The 27,471-nt window shown below is 43.2% G+C and overlaps 1 protein-coding gene across 5 annotated transcripts in view; it reads left to right on the top strand.

Moving 5' to 3' along the window:
• Positions 1-4,301: 4,301 nt before the first annotated feature.
• Positions 4,302-27,471, top strand: part of myo6a (myosin VIa) — a 91,344-nt gene continuing 68,174 nt past the window's right edge. For 3 of the 5 annotated variants that reach the window (XM_038962994.1, XM_038962996.1, XM_038962997.1), the window contains exons 1-2: positions 4,305-4,467; positions 24,347-24,481. In XM_038962994.1, coding sequence (XP_038818922.1) covers positions 24,365-24,481 — 117 coding nt within the window. In that variant the 5' untranslated portion in view covers positions 4,305-4,467; positions 24,347-24,364. Of the gene's footprint in view, positions 4,468-24,346; positions 24,482-27,471 lie in introns of all 5 variants that reach the window. The other 2 variants (XM_038962998.1, XM_038962995.1) reach the window with 2 other exon arrangements.

The following is a 27,471-nucleotide window of genomic DNA, read 5'->3' on the forward strand; positions in this document are numbered from 1 at the left end:
AACACCAACATAGTGTCTAAATAGGGCGTTGGGCCACCATGAGCCGCCAGTGTACCCAGAATGGCTTTAATGCGCCTTGGCATAGATTCTACAAGTGTGAAACTGAGATGCAACAGCATTCTTCCACGCGAAATTCCATAATTTGGTGTTTCGTTGATTGTGGTGGCGTTGATCCGCTCCAGAATCTCCCGTAAGTGTTCAATTTGGTGGAGATCTGATCCCAGTTTTTAAAAGATATCTATCTGGATTTCACCTATCGGATAGTATTACATGTAATGAATAGAACAAGAGTCCCCATCCAAGTCAATTATTTGTCGGTTCTATTCATTCTATTTCTATGTATTTTATCCTATCCAATAGGTGAAATCCAGATAAATAACTTTTTTAAAAACTGGGCCCTGATGACTGAGACAAACAAAGTCAATGAGATATCTTCTAGCCATGGTAGCCAAAATAATGGGCAACTTGGCATTTTTATACTTGACCCTAAGCATGATGGGATGTTTTAATTGCACAATGAACTCGGGAACCACACCTATGTGGAAGCACCTGCTTTCAATATACTTTGTATCCCTCGTTTACTCAAGTGTTTCCTTTATTTTGGCAGTTAACGGCATATTCATAGGCTTTATTTATTGTCTTTAAAAAAAATCTTGTATCTACTTTTTTCAGTTATCATAATGATCTTAAATATACTGTATGTGAAGAACAAGTATGTTAAAATAGCAGCGTGAGGCTTTCCTCTCCGTGTGTAGCATTTTGAGTTCAGAGAAGCGTTGCATTCATTCCGACCCTCCCTCCCAACATGTCCTTAGAAACCAATGTTACCTTCCAAATGGCACCCTATTCCCTTTATAGTGCACCACTTCCGACCAGGGCACCTATATAATGGACTACATTTGACTAGGGCCCATGGTACTCTGGTCAAAAGTAGTGCACTATATTTGGGATGCAGACAAGGAGTGAATAACCTGGAGCTGCCTTTTAAGTCTTTACTGCGGTTATGGTCACAGACAATGTTGTGTAAATATTTTAGAAGCTTAAGTAGTATCAATGCATCCTCGCACTGCCCTCTCCAATGTGACGGACAGTATCTATTGTCCCTCTGAAATGTCAAGTGCATCCAGACCTATTCTGCCAGTCACCATAGTTTCCATGGTGTATAGGCCATAATGCTGTTTGCACAGCTAGCTATGTTTTTCATGAGGGCTGGCCCTAGTGGGATGGTGAATAGACAGACAAAACCACATTTCCTCCAGCACAACCTGAATTTGCATTTCTTATGTACATCATGCAAGGTGGCCAATGAACTAGCTCACCTCACCAGGTGTGGAGTGTAATATATGTGTGCTTTCCCCTCCATATCTTATGTCCCAAATATATAAAATCAAGTTTTATTTGTCACATGTGCCAAATACAACAGGTGTAGACCTTACAGTGAAATGCTTACTTACAAGCCCTGAACCAACAATGCAGTTTAAGAAAAATACCTAAAGAAATAAAGTAACAAATAATTAAAGAGCAGCAGTAAAATAACAATAGCGAGGCTATATCCAGGGGGTACGGGTTAGTCGAGGTAGGTTGAGTTATTAAAGTGACTATGCAGAGATAACAGAGTAGCAGCAGTGTAAAGGGGGGGGGGGGGGGGGGGAAATGCAAGTAGTCTGGGTAGCCATTTGTTTAGATGTTCAGGATTCTTATGGCTTGGGGGTAGAAGCTATTTAGAAGCCTCTTGGATCTAGACTTGGCGCTCTGGTACAGCTTGCCGTGCGGTAGTCTTCGACCATTTTTTGGGCCTTCCTCTGACACCGCCTGGTATAGTGGTCCTGGATGGCAGGAAGCTTGGCCCCAGTGATGTACCCTTTAGTGCCTTGCGGTCGGAGGCCGAGCAGTTGCCATACCAGGCAGTTGTAGAACCTTTTGAGGATCTGAGGACCCATACCAAATCTTTTCAGTCTCCTGAGGGAAAAGGTTTTGTTTTGCCCTCTTCACAACTGTCTTGGTATGCTTGGTTAGTTTGTTGGTGATGTGGACACCAAGGAACTTGAAGCGCTCGAACCTGATCCACTATAGCCCTGTCGATGAGAATGGGGTGCTCGGTGCTCCTTTTTTTTTCTCCTTATTCTTGATCATGTTGAGGGAGAGGTTGTTGTCCTGGCACCACACGGCCAGGTTTCTGACCTCCTCCCTATATGCTGTCTCGTCGTTGTTGGTGATCAGGCCTACCACTGTTGTGTCATCGGCAAACTTAATGATGGTGTTGGAGTCGTGCCTGGCCGTGCAGTCATGAGTGAACAGGGAGTACAGGAGGGGACTGAGCACGCACCCCTGAGGGGCCCCCGTGTTAAGGATTAGCGTGGCCAATGTGTTGTTACCTACCCTCACCACCTGAGGGTGGCCCGTCAGGAAGTCCAGGATCCAGTTGCAGAGGGAGGTGTTTAGTCCCAGGGTCCTTAGCTTTGTGATGAGCTTTGAGGGCACTATGGTGTTGAACGCTGAGCTGTAGTCAATGAATAGCATCACATAAGTGTTCCTTTGTCCAGGTGTGAAAGGGCAGTGTGGAGTGCAATAGAGATGGCATAATCTGTGAATCCGTTGGGGCGGTATGCAAATTGGAGTGGGTCTAGCGTTTCTGAGATAATGGTGTTGATGTGAGCCATGACCAGCCTTCCAAAGAACTTCATGGACACAGACATAAGTGCTACGGGTCGGTAGTCATTTAGCCAGATTACCTTAGTGTTCTTGGGCACAGGGACTATGGTGGTCTGCTTGAAACATGTTGGTGTTACAGACTCAGACAGGGAGAGTTTGAAAATGTCAGTGAAGACACTTGCCAGTTGGTGAGCGCATGCTCGGAGTACTAGTCCTAGTAATCCGTCTGGCCCTGCGGCATTGTGAATGTTGACCCGTTTAAAGGAACAGCTGGTGCTCTCATGCATGTTTCAGTGTTACTTGCCTTGAAGGGGGGAAAGAAGTAATTTAGCTCATCTGGTAGGCTCTCCTTCCTCCCGAAGTGTGCACTTGTTCCCTTCCCTGTACCTTTAAAGGAAATTAGTAGAATAAGAAACATGGTGGAACCTACCACTAGCCAATGCCTCCACCAATCCAATGCTTTTAGAATTATGGGAGGTAGTAAACAATTCAGGAGACACGAGACATTATTGGGACCCACCGGTGAGGTGATATGAGTACACTTGAGGCACCATTTTGTCCCATTGTCTGTGTGTAGAGAAACATGAAGCAGATGTAGCCCTGGCCTCCTCTCAGGTGATTCTCTAATGATATGTAGGTATCACCTTTCAATCTGGTATTGGATGACTTCTTTAGGGGGGAAAACTTCACCAGTTTAATGTTACTAGGTCACTCAAAAATGTATGATGCCCAAGTTGTGGTGTTGTGTGGAAACTTGGTCTGCAATGCTGTCTGTCTTCCTTTTTCTTAGCAACCCAGCATAATTGCTTGGAAATAATTATGGCTATTGAGCCACATAACAGTAGATGCATAGACAGTTTAAAAAAGATTAAGGGATACATACTCTGGATATAGAAAACATTAAGAACACCTGCTCTTTCGATGACATAGACTGACCAGGTAAAAGATATGATCCCTTATTGATGTCACTTGTTAAATCCGTTTCAATTAGTATAGATGAAGGAGAGGAGATTTTTAAGCCTTGAGACATGGATTGTGGATGTGTGCCATTCAGAGGTTGAATGGGCAAGACCAAAGATTTAAGTGCCTTTGAATGGGGTATGGTAGTAGGTGCCAGGCACACTGGCAGTTCTTGTATCAAGAACTGCAAGGCTGCTGTTTTTTTTACACTTAACAGTTTTCCGTGTCTATCAAGAATGGTTCACCACCCAAAGGACATCCAGCCAACTTGCCACAACTGTGGGAAGCATTGGAGTTGGGTCAGCATCTCTGTAGAACGCTTTCGACACCTTGTAGAGTCCATGCACCGACAAATTGAGGCTGGTCTGAGGTCAAAAGGTGGGGGTGCAACTCAATATTTGGAAGGTGATACTAATGTTTGGTATACTCGGTGAAGAATGTTAAATGTGTACAACTGACACTCAGTGTTAAGCGCTCCCAATGGTCAATGGATGCTACTGCTTGTGATGCTCATGACGTCACGAGCAATTCTCTGGGGTGTATTCATTCCGCCTATTCTGTTGCAAAACGTTTCTTAAACGGAAGCGAACGAAACGAAACGGGCGGGACCTACTTGAATTTGTCCAATAGAAACTCTCGTTTTGCTCTGTTTGCTTCCGTTTGGTTCTTAAACGGTAAATGGTTTCCGTAATGAATACACACCAGGACTTCTGAGGGAGTCGGAGGGTGCTGCTGCAGGAAGGGGAGCTCTGGGAGAGCTCGGAGGTTGGATCTGCACCCGGCAGTCTATCGTGGAAACTTTACATTTTTTATAGACAATAAGTGTCCGACTGCACAGGTTGAAACGCATACGAGGTAGGTAACGTCCGCGACTGTCTTTTTCCTCCACAAACTGAATCCAATGTAATTGTTGAAAGCTTTGGAAATGGTGGTAGTTTTCCGTAGCTGGCTAACGTTAGCAGGCTACATTGATGCCAATGGAGGCTGTCAACACAGAAAGCGATGATTGTCATCAAATGTATCATTACTTTCGAAAACCGTAAACGCAGCATCTTGGAATGTGGAATTGTGTTGCCATTGTCGCTGAAAGCAATGCTCCCTTTCAGAAAACACTACAGGTTTCGAATGATATGAACATATATCTGGAAAATTCGACATTTGACAAACACTCCAGGACCGAACAATGTGGGAATCACTGAAGGTTCATTACACCACTCTTCAGTTCAGTCGTTTCCCAGCTTCAGAGCGTGCACTATAGGCGATGCCAGACGGTTGTTTTATAACCGTTCCAACGAATAGTTCTATTCCAATATAATCCTGTCAATCATGCATCAACGCAACTCGATGATTAATGGAACCCTTACTTGTCCCCTGGCCGCGGTGTACCGGTTTTTGTATTCATTGTCTTCCCACAGTGCTAATGAAGTATGGGCCTAGGCCCGCATATCTTACAGTACACAGTGTTGAAAATAGAAACAGATGTCATATATGGACACACAGGTGTGCGTGCTCTCGTTATGGTCGCAACAACTAATGCCTATGTTCTTTTCACATGTGTAGCCTACTGTCCTGAAAATTCTACATTTTCTGTTAATGATTACATAAGAGTTCAGTGTGTGTGCAGTTTAAGCAACGCTGTTCTCGTGTCTGACAACTAGACCAGACAGACCACTGATGATGGAAAGAACTAGAACTGTCAAGTTGACAATTTCCCATTGATCCCACTGTTTATGGAGGGACGTTTTCTACAGAACATTATTTGTCATCGTTTTTCGAGGCACTATGATCTTTGGTCATTTCCCTAACTGGTTTTACGAGAGTGAATTGGTATGAGTCATGTCACAGTGATACTGCTGCTTTTTGCCACAGAGGTGTAGTACCTGTGACATCCTGCTAGTAAAAGTTGAGAGAATTAAAACTTCAGAGTCCTTTTCAGGAAATGCTCACTTTACCACCCAGCTCCTGAACTAACCTGTTTTTTTGTTTGTTTGTTTTGAAGACCATACTGGCGAGACCCAGTGGAGGCTCCTTATAGGAGGAAGGGGAGAACCATTCTCAATTTTTCAGAAGTTCACTAAAGTTAACCTGATTCATATGAAGGCAGTGGTGTCAGTTCAGCTGGGAAATGTTCCAGTGGTACTGATCCAATGATGAAGACAGTGAATATGCATGCACTCCCTGGCATATGGCTGATGCTTTCCGCTGGTGCCAATAAGATAGGCTACTGTGCGCTCAGTTGGGAGTTGAGAAGTAAGATAACTAGAGACAGATTAGTATTTTCCTTACAGCAAACAGTATTTCCAACAATTGTATTTTAAAATATTGAGCTAGGCCTATTTACCTGCTTTTCATTGACCTCTGCAACTCAACAATCAGCTATTTGATAGACGATTTGTGGCGAGCGCTGCCCAAATTGCGCGCTTAAAGCAATCCACAGCTCACTTTTTATAAGACTAATGATGCTCTGTGGCCAAATCATGCTCTCTGGTGTAGTATTTGAATTATTTTATTTCTGTATAGACACGAGTAATTAGATAGGAAATCTTCGCACATTTCATTAAATTTACTTTAGGGTAAGCCACTAGCCTATTGGACACGCCTCCTATGCTGACATTAATATTGAAAGTAACCGGTGCATAAAACATCTGGATGAGGCATACAAGGCCAAGTTCAAATGCCATGTTAAATTTCAAGCAATCAGCGCACTGCCTAAACAGTTTTCTTTGCTGGTCAGCCATCTGGCCCCTTCTCTGCATTTTTTAATTTTTATGAAAGGCGTGGCAGGCTGGCAGCTTCTCTCCAGGCAATGCTCCGTGTGGTCCTAAAGCCAACCTTCCTAGATGCTTATTAACAGCCGTTTCATTTTAACTGGGATTGGAATGATTGTAGCCTACTTTTACATCTTGGTCTTGAGATATGGTATGGCGCCATACCCTGTATGAAGGCCTCTGGATTTACTGGTGCTGCGCGTACACTATAAAACACAAGGTTTTTGAGGCTGTAAAATGCAATCTCACTGGTTACTTATTTGATTACTGTCATCGTTGATTACTGTGTTGATTGTGAAACTTGGAGACGTTTTCCTAAAACAACATCCCACACATTGGCCCAGCCAGGGTTACTGTGACCCTTTCATCAGGCATTGGCTGCATCCTTGATAGTGCCCTACATTAGACCGGGGTCCTGATCAAAAGTAGTGCTCCTATATAGGGAATTAGTTGCTATTTGGGACGCAGCCATTGACTCCACCCATAACCGAAGCAGATTTAAGGCTAACCACCACAGTAGTGTGGTGGGTGCCAGTGATGACAGAATGGGGACGGGACTGCGCAAATAGATCGTGTTTCTGGATGGTATGATGCTCTATGTAAGGTTCCAGACCCCATCACCTTTTGTAATTAGTGTAATGTGAGCTGAATTAGTCATGCCCCAGTGATCAGACTGAAGTCTCAGTTTAGTGTGATGAGGAGTGTCACCTTACACAGTTTGCGGTGTAGGCTATCGAGCCTCTCCTCCAGGTGCTGTGTCTGACTAGTGTCTGTTGTACGTACACACACATTCATAATAAGTCCACCAAACTAGCTTTGTTGTGCAGGACAAGAGACGTAGATTGAAGGGCAATGGAGGTTGGAGCTGTGAAAGGAAAGTTTTGTTTTTCTTTCGTTGTGCTATTAGCACGTAAAACAAAGTATGTTCTGATGTGTAGGGGTGTAAACATTCACCTTTAAATGCAATTGGGATGTTAACGTTAATTTAAAAAATCCCTAACCAAAACCTTTTCTTCCACAAAATAAAAATCCCAGCGCAGTTATCAGAACTTCCACTAACAGGTGAATACTTAACACATCAGTGCTGTAACGTTAGTAGGAGACATCTTTCAAATGATTTGCCATGGATAGAAAGCACTCCGCACGTAATCGTTGGAAAAATGGCAGAGAAAAGCAAGCAACCGCAGCGAACAGCCTGCTCTGCCCTGAGTCAATACTGCTGCCTGTGCTTTTAGCGGGCCCAATGTTACAACGTATCGATTGTTGCTTTGGAAACATGCTGAAGTACAGACTGACTGCTGCGAACATGTCTACAACTTCATCAGCAAGCTGTTAAACTATTGTAAATACGTGACAAGTTACACGCTGTTTATCAGTGCAGTGCCCAACATCCTTGGCTAGCTAGCTAAAATTCCATCCCTGTGTTTGTCAGGGAATCTACCTAGCAGCGGACAGGCTACAGCAAACTAAATCAGCTGATGAAATCACTGGTGACCGATTTTATACTTTACAACTTTCTCAGGGCGAGTTTCTCTGCCCCAGTATCTGTGTTTCATAGCGAGTGAGGCATGCAACAACGGGTTGCAGGAAACAATGCTAGCGAATGGATTTTGAACTATTGATAAGTGGCAGTTGGGACATCAAGTGTGCATCGTCTCCATGCTCATTTTGGCCAGAACACTTGCAGACTAGTGATCACTATCGAACAAAACAGCAAGTGCCCACTCGATAAAGGGCTTATGGGCAAATTGTTCAGTTTGAGATTCAGACTGACTGCGGTAGATAGAACTTCATTGCCCCCTAGAGGTCATACGCAATATGACCATATTCGCATTGTGAATAAGCGTGGAATTGTATTCATCTTTCTAATTAAGAATTTTTTTCCCCCAATCTGTCACATATCTATATGATACCATTGAGGAATGTTTTCTTTCTTTCCTTCCTGAATCAAATGGCTGAGCCTCTGTACTGACTGAATCTTTAGTACTGCCCATGGCACATTTGGTATGACACTTTTACCACATCCCACTGTTGCGTTTTGGGAGTGGGCTCGAATCTTCAGTTCATTTGTTTTTCTCCCTCCATAGCTCAGCTGTGAACTTGGCCTTATTGCCTAACACGCATGCAAATGAACCCAGACATAATTAAGGCAGGTAGTGTAACATACATTGCATTATACCTCGTCCCTGATGCCAGAGATCACAAGTTTTTGACCTTTGGAACCTCAAGCCAAGGCTGCCCTCAGAAATGGCGTTAGTCTCTGTATCTGTGTGTCTCTGTACCAGATAGTCTGTACTATTGCTGTAAGGACAATAGCCTACATGGTTTAGTCTACAGTGCACGCTACAGTTAACGTAGGCCATTTCCATGTAAAAGGACCCAAGAGCACCAACGTGAAGTTAATAAGAGAGCATACAATTTGGTGTCAAATGAAAGCAAAGGGTCTATCTATGAGAAATGAAGGCATGTATACTTTTTTTCCAATCTAAAGATTTTGAATAAGCAAAGCCATTTTGATTTCTGGTTTAACAGATGGAAAAGGGGTCTTTGCTTTTAAGACTTTCTGGTTGCTGTTTTCTATTAGAAATGCCTCTAAACCCAATAATGTTGACGTTAAGACCCTTGCCAACTAACATCAACATTTTGTTTCATTTTGGAATTAGAATAATAGCCAATGTGTCAAATAATACCCAAACATGCAGAAGGAGGATATTGCATGTTTCTACCTATTTGTGTACTTATAGATATGTGTTCATTGTGATGCATCCTGAATAAGTATGCATTTCTGTATAGTACACATCAGGGACCCATGATGTCATTCAGGTGTTAATCCACTTCATTTACTGTAGTTCAATAACCAAAATAGATTTCTTTTCAAACTCAAGGTGTCATATTTGACACTCCATTCTTTCTGCTGACATCTTTCAATCTTAATTCAGTGTAGACATTTTTTTAAGAGTTTTTGGACAACTTGGTCACAGAGAAACTGAGGGAGATTTTCACGAGATATGCACTGTTCTTCAATTAACCTAAAATGTGGTTTTGTCAATTTTACATGGATGTTTTGTGTAAGGTAAAAATCTGTCTCCTTGTCCTTCTGTTACCATGGAATTGCCCAGTACCCGTATGTATGTTTTAGTGTTGTTGCTGATACACACTTCCTATCTCGGCAATATTTGGTGATTTGAGTATCAGCTTGATCGTTTTTATACCAGTGCCCAAGGCTGAATAGGCCTTGTACACACAGCCACAACGCACAGGCTAGACAGAGGCCTATTAAATCAATTTATTTGCTTCTCTTTTCACTGTCTGCAGCCAGCTAGTGCTCTAAGCTATGAGTTTAGACTAAAGTTGCTTGTTGACTCAAGCATGAGGAGTTTCCATTTGTAATATATTAATGTATTATTTATTCCTTCCATTGCCATCCCTGTAGGCTCATTAGGTATTTATTCTGAACAAAAATATAGATGCAACATTTTCAAATATTTTACTCAGTTACAGTTCAATTGACTGATTTCCTTATGAAGTAAATTAATTTGGCCTTAATCTATGAATTTCACATGACTCGGAATACAGATATGCATCTGTTGGTCAAAGATACCTTCTTTTGTTTTTAAATCGAGGCGTGGAGCAGAAAACCAGTTAGTGTCCGGTGTGACCACCATTTGCCTCATGCAGCGCAACACATCTCCTTCGCATAAAGTTGATCAGGCTGTTTGTGGCCTGTGGAATGTTGTCTCACTCCTCTTCAATGGCTGTGAGATGTTGCTGGATATTGGCAGGAACAGGAACGTGTTGTCGACCCAGAGCATCCCAAACATGCTCAATGGAAGGTGACATGTCTGGAAGAACTGGAACATTTTCAGCTTTCAGAAATTGTGCAGCAACCTGTCGCCAACATGACGCCATACATGTCTGCCATTTTCCTGGTACTGTTGAAACCGGTATTCATCCGTGAAGAGAACAACATTCTCCAGCGTGCCAGTGGCAATCATAGGTGAGCATTTGCCCACTGAAGTCGGTTACGACGCCGAACTGCAGTCAGGTCAAGATCCTGGTGAAGATGACGAGCATGCAGATGTGCTTCCCTGAGATGTTTTCTGACAGGTTGTGCAGAAATTCTTAGGATGTGCAAACCCACAGTTTCATCAGCTGTCTGGGTGGCTTGTCTCTGGCGATCCCGAGGGTGAATAAACTAGATGTGGGGATCCTGCGCTGGCATGGTTATACGTGGTGTGCGGTTGTGAGGCCGGTTGGACGTACTGCCAAATTCTCTAAAATGACTCTGGAGGTGGCTTATGGTAGAGATATGAACATTCAATTCTCTGGCAACAGCTCTGGTGGACATTCCTGCAGTCAGTGTGCCAATTGCACGCTCCATCAACTTGAAACACCTGTGGCATTGAGGTGTGACACAGCTGCATGTTTTGGTTGCCTTTTTTTGTTGTCCCAGCACAATGTGCACCTGTGTAATCTGCCTCTTGATATGCCACAACTGTTAGGTGGATGAATTATCTTGGCAAAGGAGAAATGCTCACTAACAGGAATGTAAAGAAATGAGTGCACAAAATTTGAGAATTTGTTTGTATCGGTGGAACATTTCTGATATATTTTATTTCAGCCATTGAAACATAGGACCAACACTTTACATGTTGTTTTATATTTTTTTTTCAGTATTGTATATATTAGGGGTGAGGTATCGTGGCAAGGTAACAAAACATAAAGCGGACTGAATTTCTTGAGGAAAAAGTTCTAATGTTGGAACAAGCGGCCTTATGTTGTCACCCTGAGTCACGTTTTTTCCCCCGGGTTATTTTGCATACAGTACTTTAATAGACCAAAGAGTTTAGTCTTCTTTGTGTTTTCCTCTTATGCCATGGAAAATCCCGTATCGCAATACTGGTATCGTGACAACCCTAATTAGGATCCCCGTTAGCTACCACGGCAGCAGCTGCTCTTCCTGGGGTCCAAATAGGAATAAAACATTACATCATAATAAAACAAGACATCATACAAGACATTGCGTTATACATGTTTACATTGCTCCAATATTACAAATGTACTGCATTATATTGATAAAATATTTACAGGTGTCTCCCCACAGTCCGTGTGGTTCCATGAGGTGTTTCATCAATTAAAATTTTTAAAAAATAAAATAAATTATTTATCAGGTTTTACTTCTAGCTTGAGTTACTCAAGGTGGAAGAGTTCCATGTAGTCATGGCTTTATATAGTACTGTGCATTTCCTAGCCTCTGTTCTGTACTTGGGGACTGTGAAGAGACCCCTGGTGGCATGTCTTGTGGGCTATGTATGGGTAAAGCTTATTCAAGGTGAACTTTGACCCATATTATTCCATCCGCTCCCTTATCCCAACCCTGTGACATAAAAGGGAATAATAGACCAGTGCTTTTTTTTTTTTGCTTTTAATTGAGGGACATTTTTTTTAGGCAATTTTTCTACACAGAAACATTCTGGTTCTATAGAGTAGTGGAAAGTTTTGCCTCGCCCATGGGATGAGCATTCAGCATTCACTTCTTTAAAAAAAAAAAAAAAAAAAAAATTTAAATCAGCATTTAGCTACAGCATCCATTATTCACGTGTCTCTATCGCTTTTAATCATGTATAGCTTTTTACTAAACTTAGCTCTCCACTGTGTTGCTCTCCATCCTGTACCGCTGCTGATACTCAACTAGTGCTTCTAAGAAACACAGTGGGATAAGCAGCTTGGGGCCTCCAGACTCTACTGTGAGTTTGTCAGTCTGGGTTTCCTGGGCCTAGTGTGTGTGAGAGGCCACCACTGTTTCCCTTCCAGGCCCATTTGGCTCAGTCAGTGTCTCCATGTGTTTTCCATGTTCTCTTTCGCTGGATAAGATTGATGGCCTCTGGGGGAAGTGGGGACTCCTCTCCTGGTTCTTTGGTCGGCAGTGTGCCTCTGTTGCTATTGGAGTGTCTTCCGTCCGTGGCGCCACCGAGGCTTCCCCTCTATTCATTGTGGGTGTCTGTAGAGTCTCTGGCTGAGTCCCAAATGGCACCCTAGTGCACTACTTATGGCCAGAGACCTATGGGCCCTGTCAAAAGTAGTGCGCTTTAAAGGGAATAGGGTGCCATTTGGGATGTGCACGTAGAATAATCAGTGGTGTTCACACAGCAAAGAGATTACTGTACGCCTGAAAAGACAAGATTGTGGGGAAGAGATTTTGTCTGTGTCTCGAGGGACTGGCGGTAGAGGAAGTTATCTTAGGGGTTAGTTGACTAAAGACCGACTGCACAGACAGGGCCCCAGTGCTGTCTCGTTTTCAGTGAGCGGAATCCTTATTTGAGTTACTCGCACCACAATTAGCCTATGCATACAGTATGTCAATGGAAGATTGGCATGAATCGTTGTATGTGACGATGGAATCAAAGATGAAGGCTCACGACTCGAGAAGCATGATTGGAAATAAAATACAAGAGAATGTGAACTTTTAATATGAAATTGAATAGTGTTGGGCTTCTTGCTGGAGGAGTTGAAATGTTCCTGGAAGCTGTGGTGCCATAAGGCTGGGCACATTAGAAGTGAATTGACAGTGAACATGTTAAGCTCCTTTTCATTGTTTTACTGATACTTTAATTTCTGGTAATAATGTGTGATCTGTAAGCCACCCTGGCCCTTTAGTCAGTTTGACTTTTCAATAATACCAGTGGATGTAGCCTAGATCTAGTGCAGTGCAATGGTGATCAAATCCTCTCGTCTATGCTTAGGCAGAAATGCTGCTCAGTTCATTAGGGGCAAAACATTTGCTAATCTTTTTGTGGATTAAAGTTGGACTGAATTTGGACAATTGTTATTTAAAGTGCTTTCGGAAAGTATTCAGGCCCCTTCCCTTCTTCCACATGTCATGTTACAGCCTTATTCTAAAATTGATTAAATGTGTTTTTCCTCATCAGTCTACACAAATTTACCCCATAATGACAAAGCGAAAACAGGTTTTTAGAAATGTTGTGCAAATGTATAAAAATAAACAAATACCTTATTTACATAAGTATTCAGACCGTTTGCTATGAGACTCAATTTAGCTGGGAGACTAGTTAGGATCGAGGCAAAGCTGAAGGAAGCAAAGTACAGAGTTCCTTGGTAACCTGCTCCAGAGCGTTCAGGACCTCAGACTGGGGTGTCGGTTCACCTTCCAGCAGGACAACAACCCTAAACACACAGCCAAGACAACATAGAAGTGGCAAGTCTCAATGTCCTTGAGTGGCCCAGCCAGAGCCCGGACTTGAACCCGATCAAACATCTCTGTAGAGACCTGGAAACAGCTGTGCAGCGACGCTCCCCATACAATCCGCTTGAGCGGATCTGTAGAGCAGAATGGGAGAAACTCCCCAAATACAGCTGTGTCCCAAACTTGTAACTTCATACCCAAAAAGACTCGAGGCTGTAATCGCTGCCAAAGGTGTTTCAACAAAGTACTGAGTGAAGAGTCTGAGTACTTATGTAATTTTATTTTCAATTGAACATTTCTTAAAACCTGTTTTCACTTTGTCATAATGAGGTATTGTGTGTAGAAGAATTATAATCCATTTTAGAATAAGGCTGTAATGTAACAATGTGTAAAGTCAACGGGTCTGAATTCTTTCCGAATGCACTGTATGCCCAACACCCCTAAACAACTGTATGAAATAGGAATTAGGAAGGAATGGATTCGATCCACTAGACCTGTAGAATTTGTCCAATGTTTAACTTTTAAGTTGTAGAGTCCCTCTGAGAACCTTTTTAATGGTGTTAGACTTGAGGAAGATGATTCTTGTCAATCTTTAAGCTGTGTAACAGGGGTTGTAGGTTGAAGTTAGGCTTTGGATTCACTGCATCTGCTGACCTCATCAAAACCAAATTCACTGGACTGGGAGGGAGTTCACAAAATGGAGTCTATGGGGGGGGGGGGACTCGGGAGGGGAGGAGATTCCTGTCCACTTCAATAGCAAAAAGCTGGTAATCTTCTTATCCTTTTACACTCCTAGTTTGGGCAAGGCTTGGCTTTAGGAGAGTAATGCTTCAGCTTTTGTACAGTTGCCTATACTGGGTCAATCACTCACTGGGCACACAAACTGGAGAAATGTTGTCAAATTTAAACGGGAGCAGTAATACAGGCCAAGTTCAGTTACTGTTGGCTACCTCCTGAGTTTAAAACCCTTGTTTAAACCCTAGACTGGCGAGTGTGACCCTCGTAGGCATTGCCTTCCTAGACCAGACTGGCTGGAACCAGGATCAGGGAACTACTCCTGCTGAGCCTATGTCAGCTCCAGTTAACAGGGCATGGATGAAAGCCCTATTTCTGACCTGCAGTCAGGAACCATCAGAGTCAGGAACCTTAGAATGAGTTTACCAGACCAATTTCCAAGGTTAGAGGTTTCGAACCGGTTCTACTCATTCTATTTCTATGGGTGGAACCCTGTCTGAGGAAAAAAAACATTTCTGTTGCGTGAGCATGACAGTGAGAAATTGAATTCCCTACATAGTTATAACAAGATGTATCCTAAAGGTGTTAACTTAAATCATTAGGTCTCTATAGTTTCAAAACCTGTTTTTGTCAGGTATGTACAGACTGTGTTCTAGGGCAAACCGACGCACCCTTCAGGGCAGGGAAGTCATACTTTTATAGTCTCTCTCTCTGGGACATGGGTCATGTCTCGACAAACCACCACCACCTGACTCTTACTCCGTGATGCAAGTTCTAACTGAGAGAGAGTTATTAAGCATGACATATGGTATTAAAGTACACACTAGTCTGCAGGAGTAGGCCTCTCCCACTGTGAGCTCATACCACCATTAGCTTACGTTTTGCAGGCTGCAATAATTGATATATCTGATAACCAATCATATTAAACAGGAAACGATAGTTCATACCAGTAATATGCTATCTTTAGAGAGCTACGCATAACCATAGGAAGGCTGAGTGTCATAGAAATTGAGGCTTTGCAGGCAGATTCACAAGGCTTTGAAGGCTCAGCTCTTTTGCTCTTCTTGGCACATTCAGCACAGCCTCCAGGCCCATTGTTTCTGAACCTATCACAGGGTTTTGTGTTCAGAAGCTGTCTGTGTCCCAAATGGTACCCTATTCTCGGTATAGTGCACTACTTTTGACCAGGGCCCCTAGTCTCTGGCCTAAAGTAATGCGTATGGTAACATTTGGGATGCAGCCTCTCTCTTTTTGTCTCTTCACCACGTGACTTTGCTTTACCATGACAGTAAGCTCTGTGTGCAGCGGACAGTCCAGACAATACTCCAACAATCCTCTGTTTTGTTCCAGCTGTGGCAGAGTGAAGAGTAGGCCCCAACATGCATAACTCGCAGCCCATTCAAACACTGCTCTCAACTATTTCCTCTGCTAAGGTAGCAGTGTCTTACTTTAGAATGGAAAGGCTACAGTCTGCCTTGAACTCCAGCTCCTCTTCAGATACATACAAGAAACTTCAACCAGCAGCTGCTATTGGCCTGAACGTTCAAATTAATACCATTGGTTAACTGTCTTCACAGAACTGTCCCTTTAACCAAATGTTTTTTTTTTTTTTTTTTTTTTTAGAGTGAACAGGCTTGGCTATGTCTCCCAAAACAAATACACACACAAACACACTCCCACCCCTCGTGGCATCCTTCCTAAGCTCTTCTTCCATATTTGCCTCCTGCTGTTTGTCAGATTGTGGAATCCTCAGAAGAGGGAGAGTAGCGTGTCCACCCACTCTGCCCAGAGTGGGTGAAAACGTGCTTTGGTGATGACATTTTATGTAATACAATACATTTTATGTAATACAATATATTTTATGTAATACAATACATTTTATGAAGATGCGTATGATTTTCATGTTCTGAATCTTTGTGGGGTCTTTCTAACACAGGGGTTCCCAACGACCCAATTTTCATATCTAAAAATTCTCGTGATCTCAAAAATATGAAGACATTTGTGATGAACAGCCCATGTTTTTTTTGTTTTTTGAGGCTATAGCAGTCAATGGAAAAACATTCTAACATGCTGACCACACCGACCGCGTTGCGTGCTTGGTTCTATTTGAGACGCTCAATATGCTGCAGGTCCTGCCTCTCCTATCTCCTCATTGGTATTTAGGAGCATATACCCACGTGCCATCTCATTGGTTGTTAGGAGATATACCGACATGGGTGATTGAAAGATGAACTGAGGTCCACACTCCAGTTGGTGGTGGTAATGCACCTCAAAGTTGGTTGCCAACCGTCATATGAAGTCCAAAGAATACTAGAGGAGTGATGACTAGAAACTAACTCGGTTTAACGTTACCCTTTTCATCTGTGGATTCATTGTCGGCGTAGAGGACATTGTGCATTTTAGGTAAAATAACCCAATGTTTATATATCCCAGGACAAATTAGCTAGCAACAGCAAGCTAGCTAATAAATCTCAGTTCTGTGATCAGCTCTTGCCGACAGTTGCTCTCGTTGTATCATACATTGCGTCCATATGACAGAGGGAGACGCCATTCATAACTAGAGTGCAGATGCCGGCCCGCCGTCCCGCCATAGATGGAGCCCCATCTGTTGCGGAAGCCCACCATTTAACCCCATGGGATCTGTTTTTCGTCAATATAGCCAGGCAGCACCCTGAACATCCCCTGTGCTGTTTCATGCTTGTGAATTGTGAGACCGAACAATATTTCTTTGTGAATAGTATCCCCCGACATGTATAGCAAACAGAAGTCAATGCATGGGCGTCTTAGCCTCCCTCACAATGCATGGGCGTCTTAGCCTCCCTCACAATGCATGGGCGTCTTAGCCTCCCTTAGTATTGATGTGAGTTTCTGTGCCGTCTGCCTCCCCATACATTATTTTGGGCAGTAATATGAAAGTCTCTGTCATAGTGGGTCGTTTCGTAGCAAGCCTAGCCATGAACTGTGGGAATGATTCAAGGGCAATGGTCAAGTGGACTATTCCCATTGGTTGGTTTAATTGTGTCTTTTAGATTTGAATAATTTTCATTAAGGTTAACCACATTTACAATGATTTTGAGATACAAAGACAATCAGGTTTTTTTGTGTGTGTGTATATATATATATTAGTTTCTCTGGATTTGGGAAATTTTCCTGCAACCTCATTTTCTTATCAGGCGACCCCTAATTTGGGAACTGCTGCTCTTTTTTAACTTTTTATTTATTATTATAATAAAAAATAAAATAAAAATTTAATTTTTTTATCCCCTTTTCTCCCCAATTTTCGTGGTATCCAATCGCTAGTAATTACTATCTTGTCTCATCGCTACAACTCCCGTACGGGCTCGGGAGAGACGAAGGTCGAAAGCCACGCGTCCTCCGAAGCACAACCCAACCAAGCCGCACTGCTTCTTAACACAGCGCGCCTCCAACCCGGAAGCCAGCCGCACCAATGTGTCGGAGGAAACACCGTGCACCTGGCCCCCTTGGTTAGCGCGCACTGCGCCCGGCCCGCCACAGGAGTCGCTGGAGCGCGATGAGACAAGGATATCCCTACCGGCCAAACCCTCCCTAACCCGGACGACGCTAGCCCAATTGTGCGTCGCCCCACGGACCTCCCGGTCGCGGCCGGCTGCGACAGAGCCTGGGCGCGAACCCAGAGACTCTGGTGGCGCAGCTAGCACTGCGATGCAGTGCCCTAGACCACTGCGCCATCCGGGAGGCCCTTGGGAACTGCTGCTCTAACATATTAAAATGTTATATCCAATAAGTCAAATTTTGTTATCTGATAATAAACACCAAGCTCTGGCAGAACGGTGCAGATTCCTCGCCAAAACTTTTTTGAGGATTTTACATTTTGTGTTTGTCGGCTTCCAAGATACTTTGGGGCAGCTGACATTTCACGCGGACACACAACACAATCACTGATGCAACTGGTTCATCACGATGGCATAATGCTGTGCTAACTCTTCATGACGGTAGTGCATATGTCGCCTTGTTGCTGCTAGTGTACCCGACTCCGGCTCATTATGACTGTAAAGCAAAGTGTTGTGGTTTAGTTAGTTAGGCTGTCAACCCTTCAGTTCCCATGTCATTTTCCATGTTGTATGCTGAGCTTCTTTGAGTTAGGCCTATATTTTGAAGAGGGAATGTTACTGAAAAAGAGCCGTGCATTGCTCAAGTTGTTCATGTCAGAACCAATTACTGGCCTTGATGTCTACCTCAAATTTCTTTGCTTATTATGTAAATTGTAAGACGTGGGCTGATAAGCGAATACCTCCTTGTTACGCAAGCATTGTCCTAGTAGGTGTGTCGAGCCAGCGTGTCGTGCCCCCCCAATTCCTGTGAAAATGTCTTCTCTTAGTTGCCAGGCATTTGCCCGGTCTCCGTGCTGGAGTTGCCATGATGCAGCAATACATCACAGCAGGACTTTATTTGCATCTCAAATGGCACCCTATTCCCTATATAGTGCACCATTTTTTTTTTTACACCACAGCCATATGAGCCAGGCTAGGCACTAGTCCTACACAGGGAATAAGGTGCAGCCCTTGTCACAAGGCCAGGCAAATAAGTCTCGGCGTGCCCTTTCCTCTGCCCAGGGATTGGTAACATATTTTCTTCAAATGCACATTGCTCAACCTATTTCAGATGTGCCAGAGTGCCTTACAGTAGTTTATTGACGCTCAATGGCGTGAGCTGTGAAGATTGACTGGCATACCTCAAGTGCGTTCAGAAATCTTTTAATTGATTGCCTGAATAGAGTAGCAACTCGTACTCGCTCCAGAACGGCATGTTGAAATCACATGATCAGCCGTGACTCTATTTCTGTGTTACCATCATATAAACGGAGACCCAAATGGCACTAAATAAAGTATTGGGGCGCAGACAGAGTCCGATGGCTTCGATCACTGTGTTTACTGTCCCCTCAGTTATCAGGAGGGTGGAATTGTAGTCAGCCGTATGTGATATCTGCCCAATTTATCATGTTGTCTGTACGCTAGACTGATAGTCCTTCACACCATCATTAATAGCTGCATCGGGAAAACGCCGTTCGCAGATGTGCAGTCAGTGCTTGGTTTGCATTTCTGATTTTAATTTCACATGCCAATGGATGTGGTAATGAGCGTGCATGATGTATGCCAGTCAGTCCTGTGATGGGACTCTCTCTGACACATACAGAAGGAGAGCCCTTTGCCATGGGACCTTATTTTTAGACTACGAGCTACAATGTGACCACAATTCTGCTTGTGAACACATGGGCTTACATGCATTTTTAGGTGCTCGTTGAACCTTCAATAATTCTGCTGAAGCTAAACTGTCAGATGTTCAGTTGCAGTGTGTAGGCTTCTGTGGGTGGGTGTCAGGTTCAGTCTTGCCTCGCTCTGCATGGCTCTCCAAGGCTCCAGTGTCTTTCCATGTCATTTCAGCAAGCCATGACGCCGACCGTCTCAGATTTTTCTGAAATAGTTTCTGTAGTTGGAAACATAAGACAAGAATTACAGAAACATTATTCTGTTGAATTATAATTTGATTCCTGAGAAATTAAGCTATTTCATAGCACCCACATTTTTATTTATAGGATTCATATGACAGCAATCTATGCTGTGGTTTTGTTGGACACTGTTTCGAATGCTAACTTTTTTAGCGTTTGTGTCACAAATTCATTGCAAGAAAATGGTACCTAGATTTGAATTTTTGCGCTTGATATCCAAGTCATCTAAACTAACATCGTTGTTACACAATCAATTTTTTTTGTTGATACATTAGGATGATTTAGACATGAAGTGTATAAATGCTCATATAAACTTAGCAACAAAAAAAACGTCCCTTTTTCAGGACCATGTCTTTCAAAGATAATTTGTAAAAATCCAAATAACTTCACAGATCTTCATTGTAAAGGGTTTAAACACATGCTTGTTCAGTGAACCATAAACAATTAATGAACATGCACCTGTGGAACGGTCGTTAAGACACTAACAGCTTACAGACGGTAGGCAATTATGGTCACAGTTATGAAAACGTAGGACACGGAAGAGGGCTTTCTACTGACTCTGGAATAACACCAAAAGAAAGATGCCCAGGGTCCCTGCTCATCTGCGTGAACGTGCCTTAGGCATGCTGCAAGGAGGCATGAGGACTGCATAAATTACAATGTCCGTACTGTGAGACGCCTAAGACAGCGCTACAGGGAGACAGGACGGACAGCCAATCATCCTTGCAGTGGCAGACCACGTGTAACAACACCTGCACAGGATCGGTACATCTGAACATCACACCTGCGGGACAGGTAAAGGATGGCAACAACTGCCCGAGTTATACCAGGAACGCACAATCCCTCCATCAGTGCTCAGACTGTCCGCAATAGGCTGAGAGGTTGGACTGAGGGCTTGAAGGCCTTTTGTAAGGCAGGTCCTCACCAGACATCACTGGCAAAAATGTTGCCTGTGGGCACAAACCCACTGTCGCTGGACCAGACAGGACTGGCAAAAAGTGCTCTTCACTGACGAGTTGCGGTTTTGTTTCACCAGGGGTGATGGCCGGATTTGCGTTTATCGTCGAAGGAATGAGCTTTACACCGAGGCCTGTACTCTGGAGCGGGATCGAGGTGGAGGGTCTGTCATGGTCTGGGGCGGTGTGTCACAGCATCATTGGACTGAGCTTGTCATTGCAGGCAATCTCAACGCTGTGCGTTACAGGGAAGACATAAAACCTCCCTCGTGGTACCCTTCCTGCAGGCTCATCCTGACATGACCCTCCAGCATGACAATGCCACCAGCCATACTGCTTGTTCTGTGCGTGATTTCCTGCAAGACAGGAATGTCAGTGTTCTGCCATGGCCAGCGAAGAGCCCGGATCTCAATCCCATTAAACACGTCTGGGACCTGTTCGATCAAAGGGTGAGGGCTAGGGCCATTCCCCCCCAGAAATGTCAGGGAGCTTGTAGGTGCCTTGGTGGAAGAATGGGGTAACATCTCACAGCAAGAACTGGCAAATCTGGGCCAGTCCATGAGGAGGAGATGTACTGCAGTACTTAATACAGCTGGTGGCCACACCAAATACTGACGGTTACTTTTGACCCCCCCCACCCCCTTTGTTCAGGGACACATTATTCCATTTGTTAGTCACATGTCTGTGGAACTTGTTATGTTGATACAAATATTTACACATGTTAAGTTTGCTGAAAATAAACGCAGTTTACAGTGTGAGGACGCTTTTTTAGGTACCATTGACTTGCAATGAATTTGTGACACAAATGCCAGAAAGTTAGCATTTGATAAGTGCCCAACCAAAGCATGGATTGCTGTCAACTTGTCCAGGGTAAGGAAACCAATACTTATTTTGTAATTTGTTTGAACTATCACTTTAACAATGTGTGCGGGGGAGGGGGAGGGGGGGAAATCTTCAAACTATTTTTTTCACTTTATAGCAGGAACAGTGCCGTCTAGTGTTCAGAACCTGGTAATATTAGAATGTTGGAGGGGACAAATCTAACTTTTAAATTAATAATTTCTCTGAATAGGGGAAAAAATAAACAAATTAACATCTCCAAATTCACTGAATACATTTTACACAGGATGAAGAATCAAAATTCAGAGCCGCAGCTGCGTACTACATGGGTAACTTGACTTTCTTTGGATTCCTCATGTCTAAGTCATTGTTAGGAAAAAGTTTGGTCCAAATCGGATGTTAGGTACTATATTTAGTGAAATATTATTACGAATCCTCTAAATTAAGTGCCAATTTGGGTGCAAACAATTAGATGAATTTCTCAGATCAAACTATTTCAACAAAATGCTGCAAGAATCTTATCTGTTTCTAATAACGAGAACGATTTCGGAACAATCTGAGATGGTGGGGGTCAATCTTCTTTCTTGTGTTTTTTGAGGTGGAACGACCCTCCAGGCAGTTCTAGTAACACATTTGGTTCATGTGACTATATTAGAGTACTGCATCAGCAAATCTTTGCTGTACGTTTTAACAGTGGGCGGGCATGTATAGTACGTGGTAGTATGTGTTGAGGTAATGTCTAACTGGGTTAATTTTGCTTAAAGATTGCTTAAGGTTAGGGAAAGGGTTAGCTAAAATGCTACCGTTGTCTGTCACTCGAACATATGCAACCTTTTGGTCTGTAGCAATACTCCATTTACCTGCCACCTCCTGATGTGGTTTCAGGAATTAACCTTTGACTTGCAATTCAAATGATCCTGCATCATCAGCTCTGATGTCACGTGTCTTCGTATTGGGATAACTTCCTTCTCCTCAATAGACTGGTCAGAGTGACGTTAGCCAGATGCCAAAGAGTTATTGGCCAAGTGTAGCAAGATATTATGGACAGACAAAAGAAAAAAAGTCTTTATAGACCTAGTATTTCCGATGGAGTTAGCCTATCTTTCTCAAGAGTACTCATCAGCATGAGGTTGTGTAAAACTTACAAGGGCAGGTGAGTTTTACAGCCCAGCCAATAAGTTACTAGTAACCTTTGACTGATGTGTTGTTATGCCTGATTGGATAGAGGGACATTTCTGGAATCATAGTGAGTCCCTTTTAGGGTAATGTGGAAAGCAGACTCTGCTCTTGGCACAGGGCTGAATGGATAGAGGTAATGAATGAATGAATGAAGGTCCCCACACCTACTCATTCCAGGGTTTTTCTTTATTTTTTTACTGTTTTACTCATTGTAGAGTAATAGTGAAGACATCAAAACTATGAAATGGCACATATGGAATCATGTAGTAACCAAAAAAACAGTTAAACAAATCAAAATATATGAGATTTTCTTCAAAGTAGCCACCCTTTGTATTGCTGACTGCTTTGCACACTCTTGGCATTCTCCCAACCAGCTTCATGAGGTAGTCACCTTGAATGCATTTCAATTAACAGGTGTGCCTTGTTAAGTTACTTTGTGGAATTTATTTCCTTCTTTTAAGCCAATCAGTTGTGTTGTGACAAGGTAGGAGTGGTATTCCAAATTTAACCCTATTTGGTGAAAGACCAAGTCCATATTATGGCAAGACCAGCTCAAATAAGCAAAGAGAAACGACAGTCATCATTACTTTAAGACATGACGGTCAGTCAATATGGGAAAACGTGCAGTCGCAAAAACCAAGCGCTATGATGAAACTGGCTCTCATGAGGACCGCCACAGGAAAGGAAGACCTAGAGTTACCTCTGCTGCAGAGGATAAGTTCATTAGTTACCAGCCTCAGAAATTGCAGCCCAAATAAATTTGTTCAAGTAACAGACACATCTCAACATCAACTGTTCAGAGGAGACTGTGTGAATCAGGCCTTCATGATCGAATTGCTGCAAAGAAATCACTACTAAAGGACACCAATAAGAAGAAGAGACTTGCTTGGGCCAAGAAACACAAGCAATAGACATTAGACCGGTGGAAATCTGTCCTTTTGGTCTGAGTCCAAATTTGAGATTTTTGGTTCGAACCTCCATGTTTTGTGAGACGCGGAGTAGGTTTCCTACCGTGAAGCATGGAGGTGTGATGGTGTGGGGGGGCTTTGCTGGTGACACTGATTTTATTTAGATTTCAAGGCACACTTAGTCATGCTGGTTATGTGGCAGCTTCATTAAATAGTACCTGCAAAACACCAGTCTCAACGTCAACAGTGAAGAAGCGACTCCAGGATGCTGGCCTTCTAGGCAGAGTTGCAAAGAAAAAGCCTTATCGCAGACTCGCCAATAAAAAGAAAAGATAAAGATGGGCAAAAGAACAGACACTGGACAGAGGAACTCTGCCTAGAAGGCCAGCATCCCGGAGTCGCCTCTTCACTGTTGACGTTGAGACTGGTATACCCGCGTACTATTTAATGAAGCTGCCCGTTGAGGACTTGTGAGGTGTCTGTTTCTCAAACTAGACACTAATGTACTTGTCCTCTTGCTCAGTCGTGCACCGGGGCCTCCCACTCCTCGTTGTAGTGTGTGTTTTTTGTTCTTCAAAATGGAATAAATGTTTCATGGCTTTAGGAACGTGAACAGGCCTCTAACGGTCTCCTGTTTCTTTCCTTTTGTGTTGCAGTGCTCTTCAAGCGGTCCAATGGAGGATGGGAAGCCGGTGTGGGCGCCCCACCCAGCAGATGGGTTCCAGCTGGGGACCATAGTGGACATAGGAGCAAACAGCTTGACCATCGAGCCGCTGAAACAGGGGCAAAAGGTAGGCGATCATATGTCCAGAAAATATACACACACCCTCGCGAAAACAGACGTCCATCGCTATAACATTTTGAACAGAGAATTTGCGTAATTGTGGTGGTGGTCATCAGTAGGCAGGTTTCTATTGCACCAGGTTAATATGACAAAAGCAATGTCCCCCCTAAAAAAAACATTGTGACATGTTTATTGGTAACTGCAGCTATAGGATAAATGCTCTAAAGATCAATAATTTATTTTATTTTTTTATCTGTTCGACAGGTGGATTTTTTTCTAACTATTGTGATAAATTTTGATTAACTGTTTTTTGAATAACTTATGAATCAGACCACTCTGCAATTTATTTTAAAGGTGTACTGCTTGATAAATCTTGTCCTGACTTTCAAGAATGCCTGAATTGCTTTGCTTTTCTGGATGCAAATTCCACCATTCAATTATTTCAGATCTACAGGAGTGCAAGTTTCCCCATGGCACAGACCGTGGCAATACCTTGAAACTTGGTAATATTTTGAAAATTGCAAATATTTGATGGGGGCCACAGAAAATCGGAACTCATCTCGAGGGGCCGCAGTTGCTAGCGGGTCTGCGTGCCCATTTTGCCATGGGGCGTAGAGAAATGTTTGCAGGTATTAACATATGAGTAAGACTAACAAAATCATATCTTACCGATTTTATAGAAAAAATGTTAGCTGACATAGGCTAATTGAGTGACTATCAATTACTGACATAACAAGAGAAACTACTGATGCACAACCAAATTTTGAAATTGCACTTGGTGTATTCTACTATTCTAACTCTCAGCAGTAAGTTGAGACCCCAACTGAGTTCCTAACACTGTTCCATATACATTCTGCGTAACCACAGCATTCAAACAAGGCTGCAATGAAAACTAATAGGACTGTAGAAACTGTGTTGGCGTCAAAATCCGGGGTGTAAACTACATTTCTATTCAAATGTTGATTGACATGGTAATGGACCAATAGTATTGGAGAAACTATGAGAAAACGGACCCCTCTGACGCGGTACTTTACGTACGGCACGCATTATGCAACTCGCTGTGTGCCGTACAACCTCTTTCCACGAGTAACGCTTCTCTCGCAGAATAAAAACAAGAAATGATCAATGGTGAGTTAATTCCTCGTGAGTTCATCAATAGTTAATTCAGTCAATAGTCAAATGTTTGTGTCATCGCTGCGAGCCATCATGACTCTCAAAAGCCGCGGCAGCCGCGGTTTACTTGTGAAGATTACTTTAGCGCCGACCTAAAACACCCTACTCAAACTCACACAAACATTCAAATGGGTATGTAATGAGACGTTATAGAATCTCTTTATAGTGTTTTATTTACATTTTACAGGTGATAAGTTGGAGAAATCCAGTGGGGGAAAAAAGCTTCCCCGCACAACACATCTCCCCCCTTTTTACTATCACTCAGTAGCCTTCGCTTCCCCGTCCGCCCTTTTTAACAAGACCTGGCTGAGCTCCTTTGACTTTTTCAGTCCTCCATAGACGGGCAGCATTAAGGTCTCATTTATTTTGCTGGGAAGGCGAGAAATTGTGCTTTACAATGGTATTCATATTATAGTTGACCTGGAAGTATTACATTTTTGGCGTACTAAAATAAGGTCAAATGTACAGAAGTTGGCTAGCGTTTTATCACACACAGTGTGTGTATACAATACATTAAGATCATGATTAGGTGAAAGCTGTCAGTCTATGACCCCTTATTGGTGTCACTTGTTAAATCCAATTCATCAATGTAAATGAAGGGGAAGAGACAGGTTAAAGAAGGACTATTGAGACCTGGATTGTGGATGGGTACCATTCCGAGGGTGAATGGGCAAAGGATTTAAGTGCCTTTGAACGGGGTATGGTAGTAGGTGCCAGGCACACCGGTTTGTGTCAAGAACTGCAACGCTCCTGGGTTTTTCACTCAACAGTTTCCCGTGTGTATCAAGAATGGTCCACCACCCAAAGGACATCCAGCCAACTTGACACGACTGTGGGAAGCAATGGAGCCAATGTGGGCCAGCATCCCTATGGAACGCGTTCGACACCTTGGAGGGTCCATGCCCTGACAAATTGAGTCTGTTCTGAGGGCAAAAGGGAGTGTGCAATGGCAAACTCAATATTCGGAAGGTGTTCCTAATGTTTGGTATACTCAGTGTATATGCATGTTTTATATATACAAAAGTATGTGGATTTGGCTATTTCAGCCACACCCGTTGCTGACGGGTGTATAAAATCAAGAACACAAACCTGCAATCTCCATAGACAAACATTGGCAGTAGAATGGCCTCACTGAAGAGCTCAGTGACTTTCAACGTGGCACCTTCATAGGATGCTACTTAAGTCAGTTTGTCAAATTTCTGCCATGCTAGAGCTGGCCCCGGGCAATTTTAAGTGCTGTTATTGTGAAGTGGAATCGTCTAGGAGCAACAACGGCTCAGTCGCGAAGTGGGTAGGCCACACACGCTCATTAAATAGGTTTCCATTGCCGAGCTGCCACACACAAGCCTAAGATCACCATGCGCAATGCCAAGCGTCAGCTGGAGTGGACTAAAGTTCGCTGCCATTGGACTTTTGAGCAGTGGAAACGTGCTCTCTGGAGTGATGAATCACGCTTCGCCATCTGGTTTGGTGGATGCCAGGAGAACGCTACCTGCCCGACTACATAGTGCCAACTGTAAAGTTTGGTGGATGAGGAATAATGGTCTGGGGTTGTTTTTCATGGTTCAGGCTAGGCCCCTTAGTTCCAGTGAAGTGAAATCTTAAAGCTACAGCATACAATGACATTCTAGAGGATTCTGTGCTTCCAACTTTGTGGCAAGAGTTTGGGGAAGGCCCTTTCCTGTTTCAGCATGACAATACCCCCGTGCACAAAGCGAGGTCCATACAGAAATGGTTTGTCAGGATTGTTTTTTTTAAGAACTTGACTGGCCTGCACAGAGCCCTGACCTCAATTGGAACGCCGACTGCATGTCAGGCCTAATC

Source organism: Salvelinus namaycush, chromosome 24 (genome assembly GCF_016432855.1).
Source record: "Salvelinus namaycush isolate Seneca chromosome 24, SaNama_1.0, whole genome shotgun sequence".
Taxonomy (NCBI): Eukaryota; Metazoa; Chordata; class Actinopteri; order Salmoniformes; family Salmonidae; genus Salvelinus; species Salvelinus namaycush.